The sequence below is a fragment of the Sander lucioperca genome, chromosome 19 (assembly GCF_008315115.2).
Source record: "Sander lucioperca isolate FBNREF2018 chromosome 19, SLUC_FBN_1.2, whole genome shotgun sequence".
In the NCBI taxonomy this organism is placed as follows: Eukaryota; Metazoa; Chordata; class Actinopteri; order Perciformes; family Percidae; genus Sander; species Sander lucioperca.
In genome coordinates, this window is record NC_050191.1 from 16992338 (window position 1) to 17012762 (window position 20425).

The 20425-nt window shown below is 42.1% G+C and overlaps 1 protein-coding gene across 1 annotated transcript in view; it reads left to right on the forward strand.

The window, feature by feature from the left end:
• LOC116066036 (tyrosine-protein phosphatase non-receptor type 14) overlaps window positions 1–20312 on the forward strand; it is a 40958-nt gene extending 20646 nt beyond the window's left edge. The window contains exons 4-20 of the mRNA XM_031321776.2: window positions 4368–4465; window positions 5948–6018; window positions 6503–6573; window positions 6682–6769; window positions 6890–6978; window positions 7154–7241; window positions 7476–7558; window positions 7769–7829; window positions 8432–8510; window positions 9415–9884; window positions 9974–11275; window positions 12526–12666; window positions 13735–13953; window positions 15458–15586; window positions 15836–16067; window positions 16720–16883; window positions 18307–20312. Of these exons, the coding sequence (XP_031177636.1) occupies window positions 4368–4465; window positions 5948–6018; window positions 6503–6573; window positions 6682–6769; window positions 6890–6978; window positions 7154–7241; window positions 7476–7558; window positions 7769–7829; window positions 8432–8510; window positions 9415–9884; window positions 9974–11275; window positions 12526–12666; window positions 13735–13953; window positions 15458–15586; window positions 15836–16067; window positions 16720–16883; window positions 18307–18435 (3514 nt within the window). The 3' untranslated portion in view covers window positions 18436–20312. The remainder of the gene's footprint in view (window positions 1–4367; window positions 4466–5947; window positions 6019–6502; window positions 6574–6681; window positions 6770–6889; window positions 6979–7153; window positions 7242–7475; window positions 7559–7768; window positions 7830–8431; window positions 8511–9414; window positions 9885–9973; window positions 11276–12525; window positions 12667–13734; window positions 13954–15457; window positions 15587–15835; window positions 16068–16719; window positions 16884–18306) is intronic.
• Window positions 20313–20425: the final 113 nt, after the last annotated feature.

Here is a 20425-nt window from a genome sequence, read left to right on the forward strand (position 1 = left end):
ATCATTTATGGAGTTTAGGTTGATTTGGGTCAGATCCAGTGAAGCAGATCTTTGATTTTTCTACACACCTGGTCTGATTAGGGGGGGGGGGGGATTTGGAGAAGGCAAAGAGAAAGACAAATGGGGACAGAGAAAGTAAAAGTTTGGCAGCAACACTTTGCTTTGGGTTTGTACATTGTTATTTATGTTGAGATTAAGCTTGCTGCCCACGTAGAAAAGTATGTTTGTGCTTGTGAGTAAAAACAGAGTAGGAGTGAGTGGATTCGTTTTTTTTCGGACAGTGGTGCTTTGATTTACTGTTTCACAAAAGCCTTTTTTAGGAAAGTTACTTTTAAAATTAAAATGTAACCTAAGAATACTTTAATTACCTTAAAATGTATATAGTTAGATTTGTGAGTTACCAACTGAGATGTAGGTCATTGTTTTTTTTTGTTGTTGTTTTTTTTTAAGTTTTCTGTTCATGTTATCAGCATGATTGTAAGAAAAGAAAAGACAGATTACTTGGTTTTATAAACAAATTCATCTTAACTGTTGCCAGAAACCAGAAAAAAAAGACAGTTGGCTCTGCCTCCTCTGAGTAAATGAAATTTACTGAGAAAGTAATGTGAGTTTTATTATGTGGTCAGGTCTTTGAAGTTTGGTGTTTGACTGATGTGTAACCTGATACTAGATCTCCCTCTCTTCTTGTCCATCCATTCATCTGTTTCTCTTTCCTCTTTCCATGCAGCTGTGAAAATTACCCAAAGCAGGGAGCTAAAGTGTGTGTGTGTGTGTGTGTGTGCGCGCGTGCTTGTGTGCTTACTGGGAATAATCCAATTATCAAGCAATTGGCAGTAATGCAAGAAAGCTGGAGATCATGTAAACACTGTTCTCTATTATGTTAATGCAATTATGTTCATAGTTGCAGTTTTTGCTATAAGACACGACACAGATATGTGGAGTATTTTATACAGTCAGATAGACTTAGTTTTTACCATGCTTTGCAACACACACATTTTAATCTAATTTCCTGACGATGCATGTCAAAGATATTTTCCTAGCAAGATGTTTCACTTTGTTTCTTTAATTGATTTGTCATCTCAAGACAAACATCCCATGCTTGAAGTAGCATTCTCCTTACCAAACATGATTGAATGAAGCATGATTTTGTAGCAATATTCACCACAACTGCAAAAGATTGGGTTGAACACTGGAGGATGACCTTTGACTTTGTAACAGAAACTGGTGCATTTTTTGTCAGAATGGTCCTTTATGCCACCCAGGTAAACCTATAAATCAGAGTAATGCCTTACTCACATTACTGGTCATAACCAAATAGTTTGGTGTGTGTGGGTTTATCATCCAGAGTCAGATGCACTGTGTTTGACTGCTGAACTCCTGTACTAATCCCAGACTACCTACTATATGCCACTCACTTGTAACTAGATATCCTGTACCACCTTTTTTTCTTTTCTCTTTCTAAAAATCACCTCTTTAGATTTTACCCAGTTTACCACCTACACATCTCGCAGAAGGTTTATGTGGTTGAAGCCTTATGTTCCTTCTGTCTCACTGATATGAAGGAGGGGCAAAGTGGCCCAAAGAGAGAAAGTGAGGAACCTAAACAGAGAGCTGTTGACCGGAGCGAGGCCAGCTGGCCTCAGCAGCCCCCAAGGCATCAACAGCCTTGGAATCCTAGCATTGTTCAGCTAGTTATCACACACACACACACACACACACACACACACACACACACACACACACACACACAACTGTACTCTGCTGTGCCTCTTGCTGATTTAACACATTTCAAAGTGAAATCTTCCAGCCTCCCACACAAGTCTTCTGGACCCATCCAGGGTTGAGGGGGTGGTCAGGGTCATACCACTACAGTGGTGGAGGAGGGGTTGAAGCATATGTACACACACATTCATGCATACATGCACATATGCTTGCAGGCTTGTTGTCCGGGCCATTTGGACATCTGGCAGCATGTCTTGAGCGGGGCTTGAACATGCGTGGGCATATAAAGGGCCCTTTGTGCCTGTGTGGCTGCCTGGAGTGCCAGCAGAGCACTCTGCCATGGTGGAAGTCACAACTAACTCTTAGTGAGGACAGCTCTACCTCATGTCTATGTGTACATTCACCTGTTATTACAGCATAGTGATGTCAGCCATTCTGACATTTGTGCCAGGTGTGTGCCATCACCCCATACGGAGAGCGCTGGGAAAACATGGAGAGTTTGTAAAAACAAAGTCCACAATCATTTGAAGGGTTCCTCCCCCCCTCAAGACCGCATCAAGCTCCTCCCCCCGCTGCATCCACAGCAGTTGGGGTTAGCTAATTAGGGGGTTGCCACGGGAACGGAATGGCAGCTTAGCCGATGGGTGTAATGACAGGGTGAAGGAGGAGGGCGGGGTCAGATTATAGGCCTGGGAGTATGCTGAGTGGAGCTCAAAAAAGAAAAGAACAAGAAAAAGTAGTAGGGGAGAGAATGTGAAGAAGAATATGAGCATGAAAAATGTAAAGAACATAAAGGAGGGCATGAAACTCTGAAACTATGAGGGTAAATTAATAGTTCAGAGGGAGCTACACAGTGGAGGGTTGGTGAGAGTTTTACAACTGAGATGACATAGGAGGAAAGAAAATGCAACAATTGAGGAATTAACTTAAAAGTATTTAAAAGAAGAAACTTTATTATTCGTAACATACAATCATATAGTACAGTGTAGTGAAATTCAATCTCTGTCTTTAACCCATCCTAAGCATTAGGAGCAGTGGACAGCCACATAGTGTCCATGGAGCAGTCTTGGGGTTCAGTGTCTTGCTCAAGGACACTGACATGTGGACGGAGGAGGCCGGGATCGAACCGCCAATTGTGTGTGTGAAGGCCGACCCTCTCTACCTCTGAGCCACAGACAGTGAATGATTAAGCGTGTACAGCTCAGTGGTTTCCACATAGAAGTTTGTGTACTCTGGCATGGACTGTCTAATGTACGATTCCACTCACAGATCTTTCTGACTGTGTGTGTGTGTTTGTGCGTACGTCAGAAAAGGTGTCTCACAGCCCACATCGGAAAGACTCACAGTGGTCACCATGGCAACAAACAGGAAACGGTGTGCGAGTTTTTACGCAGCTGAGCCCGGTCACCCTGACAATTCTCTCTTTCCTCCTGTGTGGCCCCTCCATTCTTCAGCAGACAAACATTCAGTTGGATCGCTGCTAAAAGTGGACAAAAGTGGACTAAAGGAGTTCAGAAACTTGAGGAGCTCAGTGTATTTCAGCCTCTTGGTTTTGTGAATTTTTACCACATTATGTGAAGGCTGCAAGTGGGCTCAACAATCTGAACTGTGTCATCATATCAGCTTACGCTTGGCAAAACCACCACTGCCCAAAACCACAGTGCAGAGTCCCCAGTTTGCCTCACGCTTGCACAGCATTACAATACTCCTTGGTACAGCTTGTGTTGGTCCTACCAGAAGATTAAACTCAGTCCTTGTTAGCGTCAGCTCCGTAACATGCTCGCTGTTAGCCGAAGATTTACAGAGCTATAAAATCGTATTGTTTAGCCCCTACTGGTGTACATTTGGCATTCCTCTAAAGTCAGAAATGAGTCACTGGTATTTTGAATAGAGGTGATTCACTCATTCCTCACTTGGATTCTGCAACAGGCCTCTCTGCCATTGTTTTAAATGGCTAATGCTGTTGCCAATACTGTCGTGAGGCATACTTTCTGTTGCACAAACCAGAAGCAGAAGAATATGTCTCTCCTTGGTGTCTCTTTGGATGTTTGCAATCCATTAGTTGCTCATGTGCAATGCCTTGAGCACAGCTTTTTATACTTTCTTTGGATAAATATGTTGAATTAAAACCCATCATGTTTTCCAACTTGAAGTAGTGTACAGAGACAGTGTGGCTAGTTGGAAAAATAACATTACCGGTAACCACCAACCAAATTCTGGTGAGTTTCTGAAAGCTAATAAGAGTGCCTATGCTACCACCCACCTAGTCAGATGTTTTGTACAGTTTAGCTGGAAGAGAGGCTTCCTTATGCTATTTGAGGAATAGTCATGCTAGCAGCTCTGTCAGGCTTTACTTACTTAACTAAATGCTAATATCAGCATGCTAACATGTTCACAGTCACAGTGCTAACATGCTGATGTGTAGCAAATATAATACCATGTTCACCATTGTAATTCAGTGTGTTAGCATGCTAACCTAAACTCCATCACTCCATCAATTGTTGAGATACTTCAGTCTGAACCAAAGTGATTGACTGACATTAATTTCTTGTCAAAGTAAAACTTCCAATAATTTCCAACTCCAGTGTCAATCTACAGTATCTGAAAAACTCATCTTTCTCTTTTCCTGCCTTCCTTCTTTCTAGGTATCAGTATTACCTGCAGGTGAAGAAGCAGGTGTTGGATGGACGCCTCCATTGCTCAGTAGAGCAGGGGATCAGACTAGCTGGCCTAGCAGTACAAGGTAAGACACACACACACACACACACACACACACACACACACACACACACACACACACACACACACACACACACACACACACACACACACACACACACACACACACACACGAACAAAAATTGCATGTAATCTACCAGAGGGAGACAGGCAGCACAAGAGAGAGAGTGAGCACAAACTCACACTTTCTTGGGTCATCTCGACTCCACTACCTAATATGGCTGCATACCAGTCCACTTGAGTTCCTATGGTATCAGTCTACACACACACACACACACACACACACACACACACACACACACACACACATAACCTCACTCCATCTCCTCAGTCTTGTTCCTGGGTGCTGTCTGTGTCTCAGGGGGAATGTAAACAGACAGTTAGCTTATCGCCAGTTCCAAGGTTAGCCTTAGCATCAGGAAGACCCTTATCTGTCGTGAGGCGAGGATCCTCCACTACACTTCATTTTGTCTCCTTTAGTTATTCTAGAATCAGAATCAGAATCAGAAAGAATCAGAAAGGGCTTTATTGCCAAGTATGTTGCACATACGAGGAATTTGTCATGGTGTTGTTGGAGCATGTCACACATACAAATATAAGAAGGATAAAAAGAATATAAACAATATAAGTATAAACATATACACACAGTATGTATTAATAACGAAAAAATAAAATTAAATAAATAGTAAAATAAGTTAAACAAGTAAAATAAGTTAAACAGTAAAATAAGTTAAACAGTAAAATAAGTTAAACAAGTAAAATAAGTTAAACAGTAAAATAAGTTAAACAACTTGTTCTACTTGAATTCTACTTGTTAGAATTCAAGACTGTTAGCCTAAGTAGAAATATACTGGAATGTGTTTGCTTCCCTAATGTGTCAACTGTCAAATTTCTCCCCTAGAAATATTATTTAATGCTCCCAAAGCTACATTTAACCAAGCCACTTTAGCTACATTAAAAAAAAGTGAGACAAGTTTAAGCTACTAAGCAATTTAATGGTCAACAACAGTCTTTATATCAAGATATGTTACTTAAAACAAAGTAAACATGTTTATTATTTACTGGTGGATTACAGGAAAATGTCATACTATTATAGAGAAAAAGAAAATAACCAAGGATGTTAATTGGAAAGACAATCTTGACATGTTATCTTCTTGTTTTAGTATCTTTGGCCCACACATTACCTTAGGAATAAATAAGGTCTTACCATATGCTATGAATTATGTAGATAAAACCTTTTAAATGAAGGCTAACAAAGACATATACATATATATATTTATAATAACAGGCATAGTCTGCTCATACCATCTGGGGTTACCCTCTAGTTTTCTGTTTCTAAAGTCTTAAAATATGAATAACACAACGAAAGACAATACATTCCAGGGAATGCGACTTGTGATTTGTAAATGTTACGTTCATACACATTAAAATGGACTCACATTGAGGTTTTTTACCTAAAATATTATAAAATGTTTGTATTTTCTAGCTGACTTTGGAGACTTCACTCAGTTCATGTCTCAGGACTTCCTCAGGGAGTACGTGCTCTTCCCAGTGGTGGTGAGTCCTCAAACCTTCCCTGTTCAAATACGTCTGTTTGTGTGTGTGTGTGTGTGTGTGTGTGTGTGTGTGTGTGTGTGTCGCCTAAAGGCACACATTCTTGTGTCACCTGTGTACCTCCTCCCTCTGCCTATCTGGTTAACAGGCAGAAAACAAAGATAGAATAAGCAAGAATCTGATTGAGATAAAGATCTAGTGGATACTAAGAGTATTACATTGAGGAAACACACTCTGTTACATTGCCAGCTACATGATGTTCATTGCTACACCGTTGACTACAGTTTAGCTGCAAAACTGTTTGACAGGGTTGAGAAAGAGAGTAAGTGACAGTGTTTTAGTGAATTAGTTCACTTTTTCTTTACCTTGCCATCTCTCTGTCATTTATCCTCCATCACATGTTGCTTCTCATACCTCTCTTTTCTTATTCTCATCCTCCATCTCCTTCTTATTTTCTGCCTATTTTGCTAACTTTTTTTTCTCTCAGAACTGGCCTAATGGCGAGGAGGTGCTGGAAGAGTGCACCCAGAAAGTCGCTGAGGAGCACAAGAGTCACTGGTACAGCTTCATTTTTATAGTGTTTATGTACATGTGCACATGTGAAAAAAAGATTCAGAGACAACGAGTTACCTAGTACCAGGTACTATATCTGTCTGTACTTTCCAGTCGAATGCAGGCCGCTGAAGCAGAGCTGCTGTACATCAAGGATGTGGAGAAACTGGACGGCTTTGGGCAGGAGAGCTTTCCTGCTAAGGTAGATCAATTACATATCACCCCCAGCGTCCTACACAGACACACCTCTACAGAATAGCCAATTTATTTGATTGTGAGAAAATTTTACTCTGTCATTTTGATGTTCAATCTTTTTCCACAGGACAACTACACCAACGATATTTTCATCGGTGTGTCCTTCATTGGGGTGTTTGTCAAACACAGAAATGGCAGATCCATCATGCTCCACAAGTAAGCCCCTCCTCACTCTACATCATATTTATCTATTTTTGTAGCCTGTATGAGTTTTGACCCTATCTGTGATCATGAAATAGTGCAAATAAATGAATATGCAAGAAAATATTATGTATTTTGTGTGGGAAAATGCAATCCTTGTGTACATTTGTTTGTGTTTCTGTGTGGACAGGTGGAAGGACATTGGTACCATAGCGCACAACAAGTCAGCCATCACAGTAGAGATAACAAGCAGAGACGACACCATTATTTTTCACATGGTAAGTGTTGTGTCTGCGGGGTGGTCTGAGTGCCCACACACACACACACACAGACAGACAGACACGCTCTTTTTTTTACAAGGTTTCTAGTGGGAAGTTAAACAAAAAAAAAGCACAAACACATTCCTAGATATCCCTGCACACAGACAAATACATGGTCTTGATTTCCTTGAAATACAACTGCTGTGTTAATTTAAAATACCAATGTTTTTCTCTCTGTGTTTGTATCTGAAGGAGGATATGGAAATGGCCAAGTACATCGCTCGTCTTTTCACGGCCAGACACAAATTCTACAAACAGAACAAGATCTGTGCAGAGTGAGTCTCGAGGCCAGCCGGAGAGGCGAGAAGGCCGTTAGAACACTTTTATATCCTGAATTATCTGTCATTTAATGTTTAAAATAGAGTTCAACAACCTTTGGTCATATAAAAAGAAAAAGTAATCCAAAAACAAATTGTTCAACGTTAATCTTAAATTGGTGATACAGAGTTCACAGTACTTTTGGCCTTCTGTTTGTTTCCCTTCAGGCCCAATCACTCACCTGCACCAATCAGGAGGAGACCCACATGGACCCACCGCCTATCTCTGGTACCGTTAGCAGCATTTGCTTGCTTTGATATAGTTCATTATCACTGGTTGTTGCTGAGTGGTTTGACAAAGTGTATAAATGAGACCAGAGGGCAGGGGACAGAGGGAGAATTTGGGAGGGAAGACAGAAATGGCTGTGGTTAGAGATTGCTCTTCCCCTCAGTGCAGCACTTAATTGTGCCATGGAGCCTTGGTTTTAACGTACGTTGGTGGTGTGGTGGGTGTTGTTGGAAAGTTTGCAAGGGTGTTGCTTGGTTTGATTTCCGCTGAGACAATGAAGGCAGTGATTTGTGCGTCTCCCTCCCTGCTGGCCAGACAATGGCTAGGCTAAATGTGGCACAATAGCTGTTTCACTCAGTCCACTCAAGTGCTCAGTTATCTATCTGGAGAACTGCAGGCATTGGTGGCTTACAACTCCATGGCCCTAGAGTAGATATGAGTCAGTCACAGTCACCAGTTGTGTTAGGAAAGATTGCAATGTGATATTTCAATGTTTATTTTGTGGCTGTTTCAATATGTGCAGATAATGATATACATAACTTAATGGAGTATAAACATGAATTGCTTCTTCTTTATTGCATTGAATGTGTTTCTTTATTCAGCCGCGGCCCCAGTCCTGTAACTTCCAGTCAATGCATTCCCAGTATGGAGAGCATTATCAGGACACACAGAGCTCTCAAGGTACGTGTAAAACGCACGCACGCACACACACACACACACACACGCACACACACACACACACACACACACACACACACACACACACACACACACACACACACACACACATACATACATACATATTTACAGTAAGTTTCAACCCCTTCAGCTCACTGCTTTGACCACAGTGTGATTTAAGATTTATCCTCTCTGATGATAACTAAAGCATTTGAATGGAGCTAATTGTGTCTTTCCCATCAGGCGTGTGACTCACAGCCCATTTGTATTTTAACAATCTCCCAGCAAATTAGAGCCCAACGTTTGGGGTGCAGAGCAGTGACCTCATTTTGCTCTTCACTCTTTCATTGACTTGTTCACACACTCAAGTCGGCCTTATAATCCGAAGAGCTTTATTCATGTCGGCTTGACAGTAAAACACAGCGAGTGGAAAAAATTCTGGGTGTGCTGCTATGCGTGGGTGTGAGATCATTTTGTAGTGTGACCTCAGGCATCACACTCCGTTTGTGTTGACGGAGATTATGTATGACTGTCTGCTTGTGGGCTTGAGATAGTTTCACACAAGAGAATGCTCTATTTGTTGAGTAAAGAGGAACGGCATGCATACCACTCACCATCATTATGGTGGGATGAAAATATTCCCAATCTATCCTTTCTACAGTAAGTTGGTACTTACTACTGGGAGGGAATTTTCTGAATTTTTTCAAAGGTGGTTGGTGCTGCAGTGCAACCGGACACAAACAATGATCATTTCTGCCACATCAGAAAATATCTTGAGGGTGAAAACACCAAAGCCACCTTCAGTACACTCAACTTTTAAAAAATCAGGTTTTCTCTAAAGGACAAAAAAACTTTAAGGAAGATTTTGTCTTTTTCATCCCTTCATTCTCCCTCTTTTGATCTTTAGACAGTATCTTCCATGACGACCCCTACTACAAGTCAGAGACCAGTCTGGACCGCTGCCCGGTGGACTTTCCTTTCCGTAATGGTACCGTGCCCAATGGAAGCATGTACAGCAGCCCCAGCCTGAGCTCCCTCAATCATTCCCAGACTTTTGTCCCGCCCTCGCCCATGTCCTCCAACCTCAGCATCCCCGGCAGCGAGCTCATGCGGCCTGACTACATCCCCAGCCATCGCCACAGCGCCATCATTGCCCCGTCCTACCGGCCCACGCCTGAGTATGATGCGGTCATGCGGCAAAAGCGGCGCATACTCCCCGCTCACCATGACCTCCACAGCCAATCGCTGCGCAGTCTGAACATCAGTAATGCATGTGCTTACCGCCAGCCTGAGGCTCTGGTGTATAGCCAGCCAGAGATGAGGGAGAGGAGCCCTTATCATGGCCTGGGGCCCAGTCCGGGACCTTACACACCACAGGTAGAGGTGGATGCTCTGTGTTTGATTTTGTTTAATTTCTTGGTCTTATGTCCATCTCACACTGTTTTTCTATGAAATTTCACTTGCAGATCAGCTATAGTAAGCCAGTGTCCCATGGCCCTCATCAGGGAGGACCAGCCAGCAGCCAGGGCCCATGTCATTCACCCTGCGTTAATGGAGGGGGAGGCAGTGGTGGAGGTGGAGGTGTAGGAAGCTCCATCTCTCACACTGTCAGCACACCTGAGCTGGCAAATACCAAACAACAGGGGAACAATGCGGGAAGCTATGCAGCTACAGCTAACATGCTGAGAAACCACATGTCACGCCCTCCTCCACCCTACCCTTCCAGCTCCTTCCGTCCGGCCACCAGCACCCCAGACCTGGCCAGCCACCGTCACCGCTGCATGGGGGGCAGCAGTCCAGAGCTGGTTACCCGTATGGTGCAGCTCTCGGTCAAGACCTTCCAGCCGGACAGCTCGGCCGTGGTTCACCAGTCCCTGCAGGAAGTTAGTGAACCATTAACTGCAGCTGCTAAGCACCGCTCCACCTTGGGCAAGAGACACAGCATGGAGGTGATCAGCAGCATGAGAGGAGGTGGAGGAGGAGGGATGGAGGGCTTGGTGATGAAGGGTATGAATGCTCCCCTTCATCGGAGGAATACTCTGCGAGAACATGTGATGCCACCTCAGCCTCAGTCCATTCCTCAACCCCAGCCCCAAACCCCTCAGCCACAACCCCAGCCTCCAGCTCAGCAACCACAGGAGTTGTCCATGCAGATGCCTGCTCAGAAAGCATCTGAGACTTGTGTAACGCCACCTGTGGCCTACCAGCATCAAAAGACTCTCTCCAATGCTACAATGCTCATACACAGTAGTGAGAGTGAAGAAGAGGAGGAAGAGGAAGAGGAGAGGCCTGAGTTGGATGTTCAAATCCCAGGTCTCAATGAGGACATCAGCATCAGCGCTCAGCTCCAGGCTGCATTGGCCAAGCTGCCCAACAAACCCCCTCCAGAGTACCCCGGTCCTCCTAGACCTTGTAGTAATGCTCAAATCCGCACCCACAACCACACTCGCCACCGAAACCATAATCAAGGGCCACAGAGTAACCAGGGACCAATGGACCCAAACCAATCCCAGGGCCGAGCAATCAAAGTTGGGCAGAGCCCAGGTGTTGGCGGGCCTGGAGGTGGTGGTGGTGGTGCAGGTGGTGGTGGGACACTGACCCGAGGGGACCAGGGTGGGGTGAATGGAGCAGTTTTAGGTCCATCTATTTCAGAACCGGACCTGACCAGTGTGAAGGAGAGGGTGAGGAAGGAGCCGGTCAAAGAGAGGCCGGTGTCAGAGATGTTCTCCTTAGAAGACAGCATAGTGGAGAGGGAAATCGCTCAGAGGGTGAGACAATCATTCAGTAATTCATTGCCTTGACACCGTTTATTTTATGCAAGTGCCAACATATTTTTTTTATGATGCGTGCTATTGATCAGTCCTGAAATTCCTGAAGTTGATTAATTAATAACAAAAAATAATTTGACAGCAATGTTGACAATCATTTATTTATTTAATTAATCCTGTACTGAACAAACACACCCACACACCGTATTGGTACAGTTTTAAATATTTCAGTCTGTTATTTGCTAGCTAGTTTTATAGCTCCTGATTAGCAGTAATCCGGGATTCAGCACCTGAGAGGGTAGCACTAGGCTCTGAGTCCCCCAGGCAGTTAAAACCCCTTATAAATCTCTCAGATTATTCTTTGGATTGGGTGTTCTTGTGTAGTTTGGCTCTCTGTTAAGGCACAAACATTTCACACAACAGCAGAGTCCAGATATAAGTCAAATCATATAATCGGCTCACTTAAGTTGCGATAAACTTCACTGTTCAAGAGTGACCTGGTGTTGCCGGGTGTTTATAGTGTGAGTCAATGAAATTCCAAAATATTTTTCTTTGGTCCAAAGCTGTTTTCCCTCAGCTGGTTTATCTCATTCCTAGAGGACACCATTGGTGACCCCCAAGCTGTTGTTTTGACTGTCCCACAGGGAATAAGGGAGGTGGAGCGGTCCTGGAGGTTTAATAGCATCAGAGATTAGCAGAAATAATCCTTGGAGGAAGGAGGGACTGTGCAATATGGGTCAGAGTTTGGTTAGCTTGGTAGAGAGGAAAAAAGACAGGGTGACAGAGGGAGTGTGTGCTCTGTAAAGGAAAGGAAGCCAAATAGGTAAGTGGGAATAAACAAAGGACTGAAAGAATGAAACATATGTGCAGGAGGACAAAACAAGGATGAAAGCATCAAAAGAAGTTGAGGGTGAAGTGAGATGGATAAGAAGCTGCAAGTCTACTCTTAATAGGCTTTACATTCAGACTTGTTAGTTCACACCATTGAACGGAATACAATTGGATTGGTACTACCAGGTTTGCCCTACAGACAGGTGGACACACACACACACACACACACACACACACACACACACACACACACACACACACACACACACACACACACACACACGTGTCAAATCGTCCCCACCCACTTCTACACACGCACATGTACGCGCTTACCGATTTGAGGCCAGCGCAGGTCAGTCAGTCTCGCAATGCTGCCGCTACCTGTAACCATGACACCAGGATTTTCCTCTCTCTTGAAGACACTGGAAAGACAGAAGATGTCCGTGGACTCCATGAAGAGGCCACTGATGATGGCCGCCCTCAACGGCCTCTATGTGGCCCGAATGCCTGTCCCCGTGAGTCCCGCGGAAGAAGGTGCCAAGGCTGCTACCGACGAACGGGTAAGATTTTTGCTCTTACTTCATAAAACATATGTGGGGTTGTTTGAATTTTTAGATTTCATACTCTAAACGTATTTTTGAAAGATCTAGCAAATGTCCTTTTGTTTGTTTTTCAGTTAGACGTGTGCTATTGATTTATTTAAAAAAATTATGGTGTTATGGTTGACGTAAGTTGAAGTAACATTATTATGTGAACGTTATAGGTTTGTTATCATTTAATGATACAGTGGATACAAAACTCAAAGCTCTTTAGAGCTCTTTTTTACTCACAATTGCTCAAAAGGTACGTAACCAAACCATTATAGACATGAATATAATCACACCACAATTATGGAGAGATTAGGGAATTAAATAAAACCTCCAAGCCCCAATTTAACTCAAGCACATTTTATTTTTATGTTTGGAGGATTCATGTTGGACCTTTTAACTTCCTCACCTATTGGCAGTGATTAAGGAAGCTTGGCTGAAGATTGTCACTGTAAAACTCTGATAATCACACTATTTAATTTCCCAAATACTGTCTGTTGGATCCCTTTTGAGTGTAGAGGTGTGAAACCCAACCTTTGTCCCGACTGTTGCTAAGCTAACGGGGGCAAGCCCTAAGTGGGCTGTGGAACGCGTGGCATGGTGGTGCTTATCGCCTCTAGGCCCGTTGGTATGTTAAGAATGTGACCCGAGAGAGAGAGAGAGAGCAAACCACACAGAAAGAGTGATAGAAAGAGAGCGGGAGAGAGAGAGATGCTGTCCTTTCAAACATGACTGGCCTAATAAATATGGACCCCCATCAGGATGAATACCACCACTGTATATTCGGCTCTTTTACCGCTGTGTTGATGCAGTTTACATGCTCGAGTTCTTTGATATTGAAGTCAGTATTCAGCTGATGAGAGTTTCGAAATGTAGACGTATATTATAATGTGATTTCTGAATTCTTCTGGTCTGAATAGTCTCTTGGGTTTGGTGGAATGTAAACAAATAAAAGCCCCTTGGGGACTGAATGAGAAACCTCTGAATCATGTGAATGACTAACACCCCCTCCTCTCTCCTTCTTTCTCTCTGTCTCTTCAGTGTAAGACTTTGGAGTTGAAGCTGGAAGAGGAGCGGGTCTTCACTGAGTATGAACAGGTGCCCAAGAAGAGGACAGACTGTGTTCTCACTACAGCAACTCTGCCCGAAAACACTGAGCGCAACCGTTTCCGTGACGTTGTTCCATACGAAGAGAATCGGGTTGAGCTTGTACCAAACAAGGAGAACAACACGGGCTACATCAATGCCTCGCATATCAAGGTGCGCTCGAGGGGTCATGGGTAAAATGCCAAAAAGTGTAAAAAGGAATTTAAGCGATGACAATAGCATCTACCTCTTTGTAATCCAGACTTTGATCTAATTCATGTGATACCTTCACTGTGTTAAAAAAGGTGGGAAGTCGTTTTGTATATATTTATCTTCCTATGAAAACTGTTTCTCCAAAATGTCAACTTGTCATCGGCCAAGAAAAAAAGCCTTTGTTACAATAGATTTTTCAGGAAATCCTATGGGTTTTTAAATGGTTTATTTAGCTTAAGTAGCTAAATCCATAAAGGAACACTTGATCATTAGTTAATCTGACAAATTCTATATCACCAAAATTGTTGATACGTGGTTACACGTGCACATAAAAACAGATTGATAGAAACACACATATAGATAGATAACATCATTCAACATTGAATGTGTGTTGTGTCAACATGACGGCTGGGGTTTTAAATCCGACTTTATCATCTGTCAGTTTTCAGTGACAACCAATATAGAGGAAAAGAATGATATTGACTGGTAAAACTGTTAAATTAAGTAATATAATATTTCACAAAGTGTTTTATAAGATTCAAGTTTATGTCTTTGGCACTTAATCACAGTTATATCAGTATAGAAGTACTTTGCAACAGCCACATCATACACCAAACATTTAAACACAGAGCATCAACACGACACATTCAGCTTGCTGCTAGTCTTTGTAGGGTCATTCCTAAGCAGCGAATGGCTCGGAGGAAAGGATGAAAGGCAGTTGTTGAAGGCTGTTTGGGCCTTTAAGCTCTCAGAGCTTGTGGAATTCCCAAAGAATGTGGTCCAAACTCCAAACCCTCTTAAGTCAACCTGAGCTGCTCTCACTAGCCCTCTATTCATGCTTAGTTGCAAACAGTGTGTGTGCGCAAGCTTGTGTGTATGCATGAGTTTGCTTTTCACCAAAGCAGCACTGAATCACTGCCTATCACGGTATAACCCTCTTACTTTCCCCCGTCATTTAAGGTAGCTGCCACAGAACAAAAGGCCTTGTTTATTCCTCATCCATCTCCTAATACAGTGTTTACAGTCACAAGGTGGCTTGAGGAATTAGCTGGGACATGCTCATTATGCAATGGCACTCTGTGGTTGGGGTGTATTGAAGATGGGAAGTTTTTCAGTGCTGTGTGTGGCCTTGTGATTACTAAGTAGGGAAAGCAAAAGAAGGTTAAAGAAGAGGGAATTTTATAAGTGAGAGAAAAGAATCAACTGTGGATGAAAATTATGTTGATACTGCCCTCCAATGGTGGATGAGATTATTGTCAATGTGTGTAAATAAGTCATTAACATTTAATATATTTTAGTATAAATGCATTAATTTCTGGCTCAAGTGTGAGTTTTTATTTAATTCAAATGTGGTTGTTAGTAAGCAGATTAGTTTGTTTACTCATGTGTAGGCAGATTCTTGTTTGCTCTGCAGTCACTGTGCACAAATTTATGTGTGTGTGTGTGTGTGTGTGTGTTTTCCCAGGTGATGATCAGAGGGGAGGAGTGGCACTACATTGCCACGCAGGGCCCACTAGCCAACACCTGTGCCGACTTCTGGCAGATGGTCTGGGAGCAGGGGGTCAACGTCATTGCCATGGTTACTGCCGAGGAGGTACACACACACACACACACACACAGACACACGGACACACACAGATGTGGATATTTTTCAGCGGCTGACAGCTGGCGTCTGTCTGTGTGTGAGAAATAGGATGACAGTGAGAGTGTGTGTGTTACTGTGTGTTTGTGATTATGGGATTATGTTTATATAAGTGTCAGAGCACATCATCTATTTTCCCTCATCCCCTTTTTCTATTTTTTCCATCCTAATCCTCCCATCTTCACCCTCTTTTTCATCCAGGAGGGTGGCAGATCCAAGAGTCACCGCTACTGGCCTAAACTGGGATCCAAACACAACTCAGCCACTCACGGCAAGTTCAAGGTGACCACAAAATTCCGCACCGACTCAGGCTGCTACGCCACCACAGGGTTAAAGGTCAAACACCTTCTGTCTGGCCAGGAGAGGACGGTCTGGCACCTTCAGTACACTGACTGGCAGCAGGGCTGTCCCGAATATGTCCAGGGATTCCTCTGTGAGTGTCATCATAATCATCATTGTTTGTATGGATTTCAAGACATAACAGGAAGTGATGAAACAATCTCCATGCTTTCATTATTTAATGTCTAATTAAAGCAATAGTTTGACATTTTGTGAAATATGCTCATTCACTTTCTTTCAGAGAGTTAGTCAAGATATCCCACTCACGGCTGTGGTGAAGCTAGAGCCAGGAGGCCGTTAGCTTAGCCTAGCATAAAAACTGTGAGCACGGGGAAAAGTCTTTCTTCAATGTTAAAAAAAGCAAAACCTACCAGCACCTCTAAAGGATAACATGTTTTTTTCTTGGTTGTTTAATCCATAAAAAAAACAATAATTTGTGGTTTTATCCTTTTGGATAGAGTCATGCTAGCTGTTTCCCCTGCTTCCGATCTTTAACCTAAGCTAAGATAAGCTAAACTTCTGCTGGCTCTAGCTTCATATTTATCTGACAGATATGAGAAAGGTATTGTTATTCAAGAAAGAAAGTGTGTAATTGCCATTCCTTTTAAAGAAGCCACATGCTCTGAAAATATGTCATTATACAACAAGTGAGCAACAAAAGCAGTTTCACATTCAACAAATTCTCTCTTCAACCTGGCAGACACATTGCCTACATCTTACATTTGTCTTCTTCTTCTTTCCTGCAGCCTACCTTGAGGAGATCCAGTCTGTAAGGAGACACACCAACTCCATGCTGGACACCTCAAAGAGCCTCAATCCACCTGTGGTGGTTCACTGTAGTGCCGGGGTGGGTCGCACTGGAGTGGTCATCCTCACTGAGCTCATGATCAGCTGCCTGGAGCACAATGAGGTGGGTGGACTGTGAAGTGACAGGGTTGCAAAGAGTCTGATTGGGCTGTAATGTTTTGTCATTTTTAGGATCACAGCTTTTCTTTGACAATATATACTGTATGTGTAACAAGTATCTCATGGATTGACTGACAGCTTAATATTTTGGATGAAAAACATACACATTGGTCTTTTTGTAAATCAAGAGGTTTCCTATGAGGATGCAAATCATGCGACTTGAAAACTTGAGAACACATTGGAAGCAGAGTTGTTTAAAAGATGCAGCACATTTGTAAAACACTATATACACCTTCTCATCCAGGTATGCAGACCAGGTATTATCCCGTTATTATACTCAGTAAATCCTCTGTAGTGAGACAATGCAAATACATACAGGAGAGGAGGGAGGTTAATGTGTTCTGGTTTCCGTTTGTAGTCCCAGTAGTATTGACCAATCACGTTTGAGCAGGCTTTGGTTGCATGCAGGTAAACAGTCAATGTAAAGAGGAAAAGAGGCGGACGTCATTGGCCGATATGCAATCTCGGAACCCATAAGCTATCGTCTGATACTGATTTAGCTTTTAAATACCTTTTTAAAAAAATATTTATCTGCATTCATATGCAGATATCTGTTTAATAGAGACATCGTCTTTCAACTCTAACTCCATTCGGGCATATCGAGTTGCTAATCGGACCTGGTGCACAGAAGAGGAAATCTTGGCCCGGATATCCATTATCTGGATATTTGCTGGCAACACCCAACCTGGTGCGCCAGATGGTTTGTTACACAGAACCATCCGAGAAGAATTAGAAACTTTTTGGAAAATGGCGGGCACTTTCAAGCAATACCTGGCAGGTGATTGGATGAACCACCTGTCTATCAAACTCTCGCCGAAGCCAATTGGGAGAAGAGTGAAAACATCTTTTCCATTTAGAAAAGCCTTCAGTGCCGTTCTTTGCTCTTTTTTCAATAAATAAATATTCTCCAGTTCTGATATAACTGATGCTAGTGTAGCATCTACACTAATCTTTTTAGGAGCCGCCATTGTTGTTTTGAACAAACGGTCGCCTCTCCGTGTTGTCACACAAACCTAAACCACGCACGTAGCTGCCAGTTGCTCCTCGCGGGACACTGATTGGTCTCGCATCTCTGCGATCTCGCAGATCACGTGATATCGCGAGACTCCAATTGCTCTGCAAGGTAATGCTACACCGTAACCCCAGAAATATTGGCCGTTGCCCCCAGAGGCTTGATCAGAGGTCATCAAATCGTCAGACCGATAGCCGGTGGGTTCTGTAATTGACATACATGTAGCCTTGTTACTGCACACATACTGAGTCCATTTTACAGTTTATACCCCTAAATGATTGTCTCTCTTTTCTCTCACTTTTTTATTTCTTCTCAATCACCGTGTTTTGTCTGTCTCTTCTTTTCTTCCCTTCAGCCTGTGGAGGTTCCCACCATGTTGTCAGGGCTGAGGCAGCAGAGGATGCTGATGGTGCAGACCATTTCCCAGTACAAGTTTGTCTACCAGGTCCTCATTCAGTTCCTCAAGAACTCCCGCCTCATCTGAGCCTGGGGTCCTGTCCTTTGACCTTACATGGCGTGGCAGAATGGCACAACAATGGTACTTCAAATAAGCATGAGGACTGTGGAAAAGACACAGTATGACTGATAGCTAGTTGGAAGCAGATACAGAGATCCGTTTTCTTTGTGGCAGTTTATGGAAATTCTGGTGGATTTTCATACAAACTCACCTCAAGGGAGGAAAGGATTTTTGTAGGCCTGTATAGAAATTGACAACCATTTCTCCTAATCAGTGTAGTTGTTTTTTCCCCTGGGTTTAATTCTTGGACATGGTCCTGTGCGGAGAATGCATGTTTGTGTTTTTTCCCAATGCATGTCTATATGCCCCGTGTCTGCTAGAGATTTCTTAACAAATATCTTGAGAATTAAAATCTCAGTTTCAGTTTGGATAGATTGCCTGCCTGCTACATTTCTCATTTATTATTTAGCCATTATTAGAGCTGGCACTATGCTGCACGAACAGTAGATGGCAGCAGTATTATGACTATTTTCTATACTCTGAAAGAGTTTGCCAAACAAAAGTATTTTTAAATCACTGTTAAAATAATAAAATGTTCCCTTTATTTGTAAAGTATTGACAGCAAATATTTACTTCAACATTGTAACAAATGTTTTTATTTATTTCTTCTAAGATTGTGGCCACCTTTGCAATTGAATGGAGCATTGACAAGCATGTTGATCCTTGCCCTGTCACTTTTAATTTTTACTATATTTTTCAGAAAGCTTTCCTGTCAATGTCAAAAGGATCGCTGACATTTTCCTTGATACATTTCTATTAAGATCCTCCCCCACAAGCACACACACAGTGCATTTTAACAGTTGATTGTTTCTTGAATCACTGCTCCTTGCGTTCAAATGTCGTAACACATTTCTTACCTAAAAACATTTCTAAAGTCTAAAAAGTTTTTGTCTGATGAATTAGAGGTCATTTATAAATATAATTTTACAGTTTGCTGTAAATAGAGAATTGTGTCCTTATACAGAAAATACTGTATACAATGTATCATTGTGCCTTATTGAAACATGAAATGAGGGGAAGCTGACATCCCTTTCCTTGTTTTAGGGTTCTGGATGGGTTTGGTACACTAAATTCCTTTTTTACCTTCAAAGATTAAATCTTTGAATCAGTATTTAATAGTTTGCGTTTTGTTATGAGAACAACTTTAACATTTCAAATCATTTACCAAACTCTCAGGTAAAGATTTGGCAGTAGGAAAATACTGATGTATTGGTTTATTTTTGAAGGATAATAGTAAGAAGTGACTTTGGACCAAAAAAAAGGCAGCCGTTAGTACTAATCTGATCCAAACCCAATTGATTATTATGTTGCCATGTTCCTGGATCCTGTTTATAAAATTACACTCTGAAGAATTTCCTTTTACTGTGCATGTTACGTGAAATATTCTTTTTTATTTTTCTGAATCATGATGCAAAGCCAGCCATGTCCAAAGTAACTTTGTACAGAATGGGCATGTGAGAAAAGATTTCTACAAATTCTTTATATAGTTTCTTTTTTTTGACTTGGTACCCTAAAAATACCGCAACATAATAAACTATGCATGCATTTTTATATTTCAATGTATATATTCTCAAATAAGTATAAGCTTTATGCTCTCTTGACATTTAAGTGTTTTGTTGCACTTCTGTTCTCTTTGTGACAGTATTTCCTCACACAGCATTCCACTGTTTGTTTATATTTAATTTTTCCCCTTAATTTTTTTTTTGGCAAAAATACCGAATACCTTTTCAGAGTATGTGTACATATATTTTGTATATGTGTTTTCAGTGCATCAAGTCTTTTGTTTTTCTCTCCCCAGATATGTTATACTTGCTTATTATGCAATAAAGCCTTATTTTCTTTAAGACTGTTGCCACAAATTCATTTATTTGGGAATTTTGTAATAATTTCCGTTAGCTAATAATAATGTGTTGGAAAGGGGTTCTCTCTCAATACTTGAGACATTAATTAGCGCACT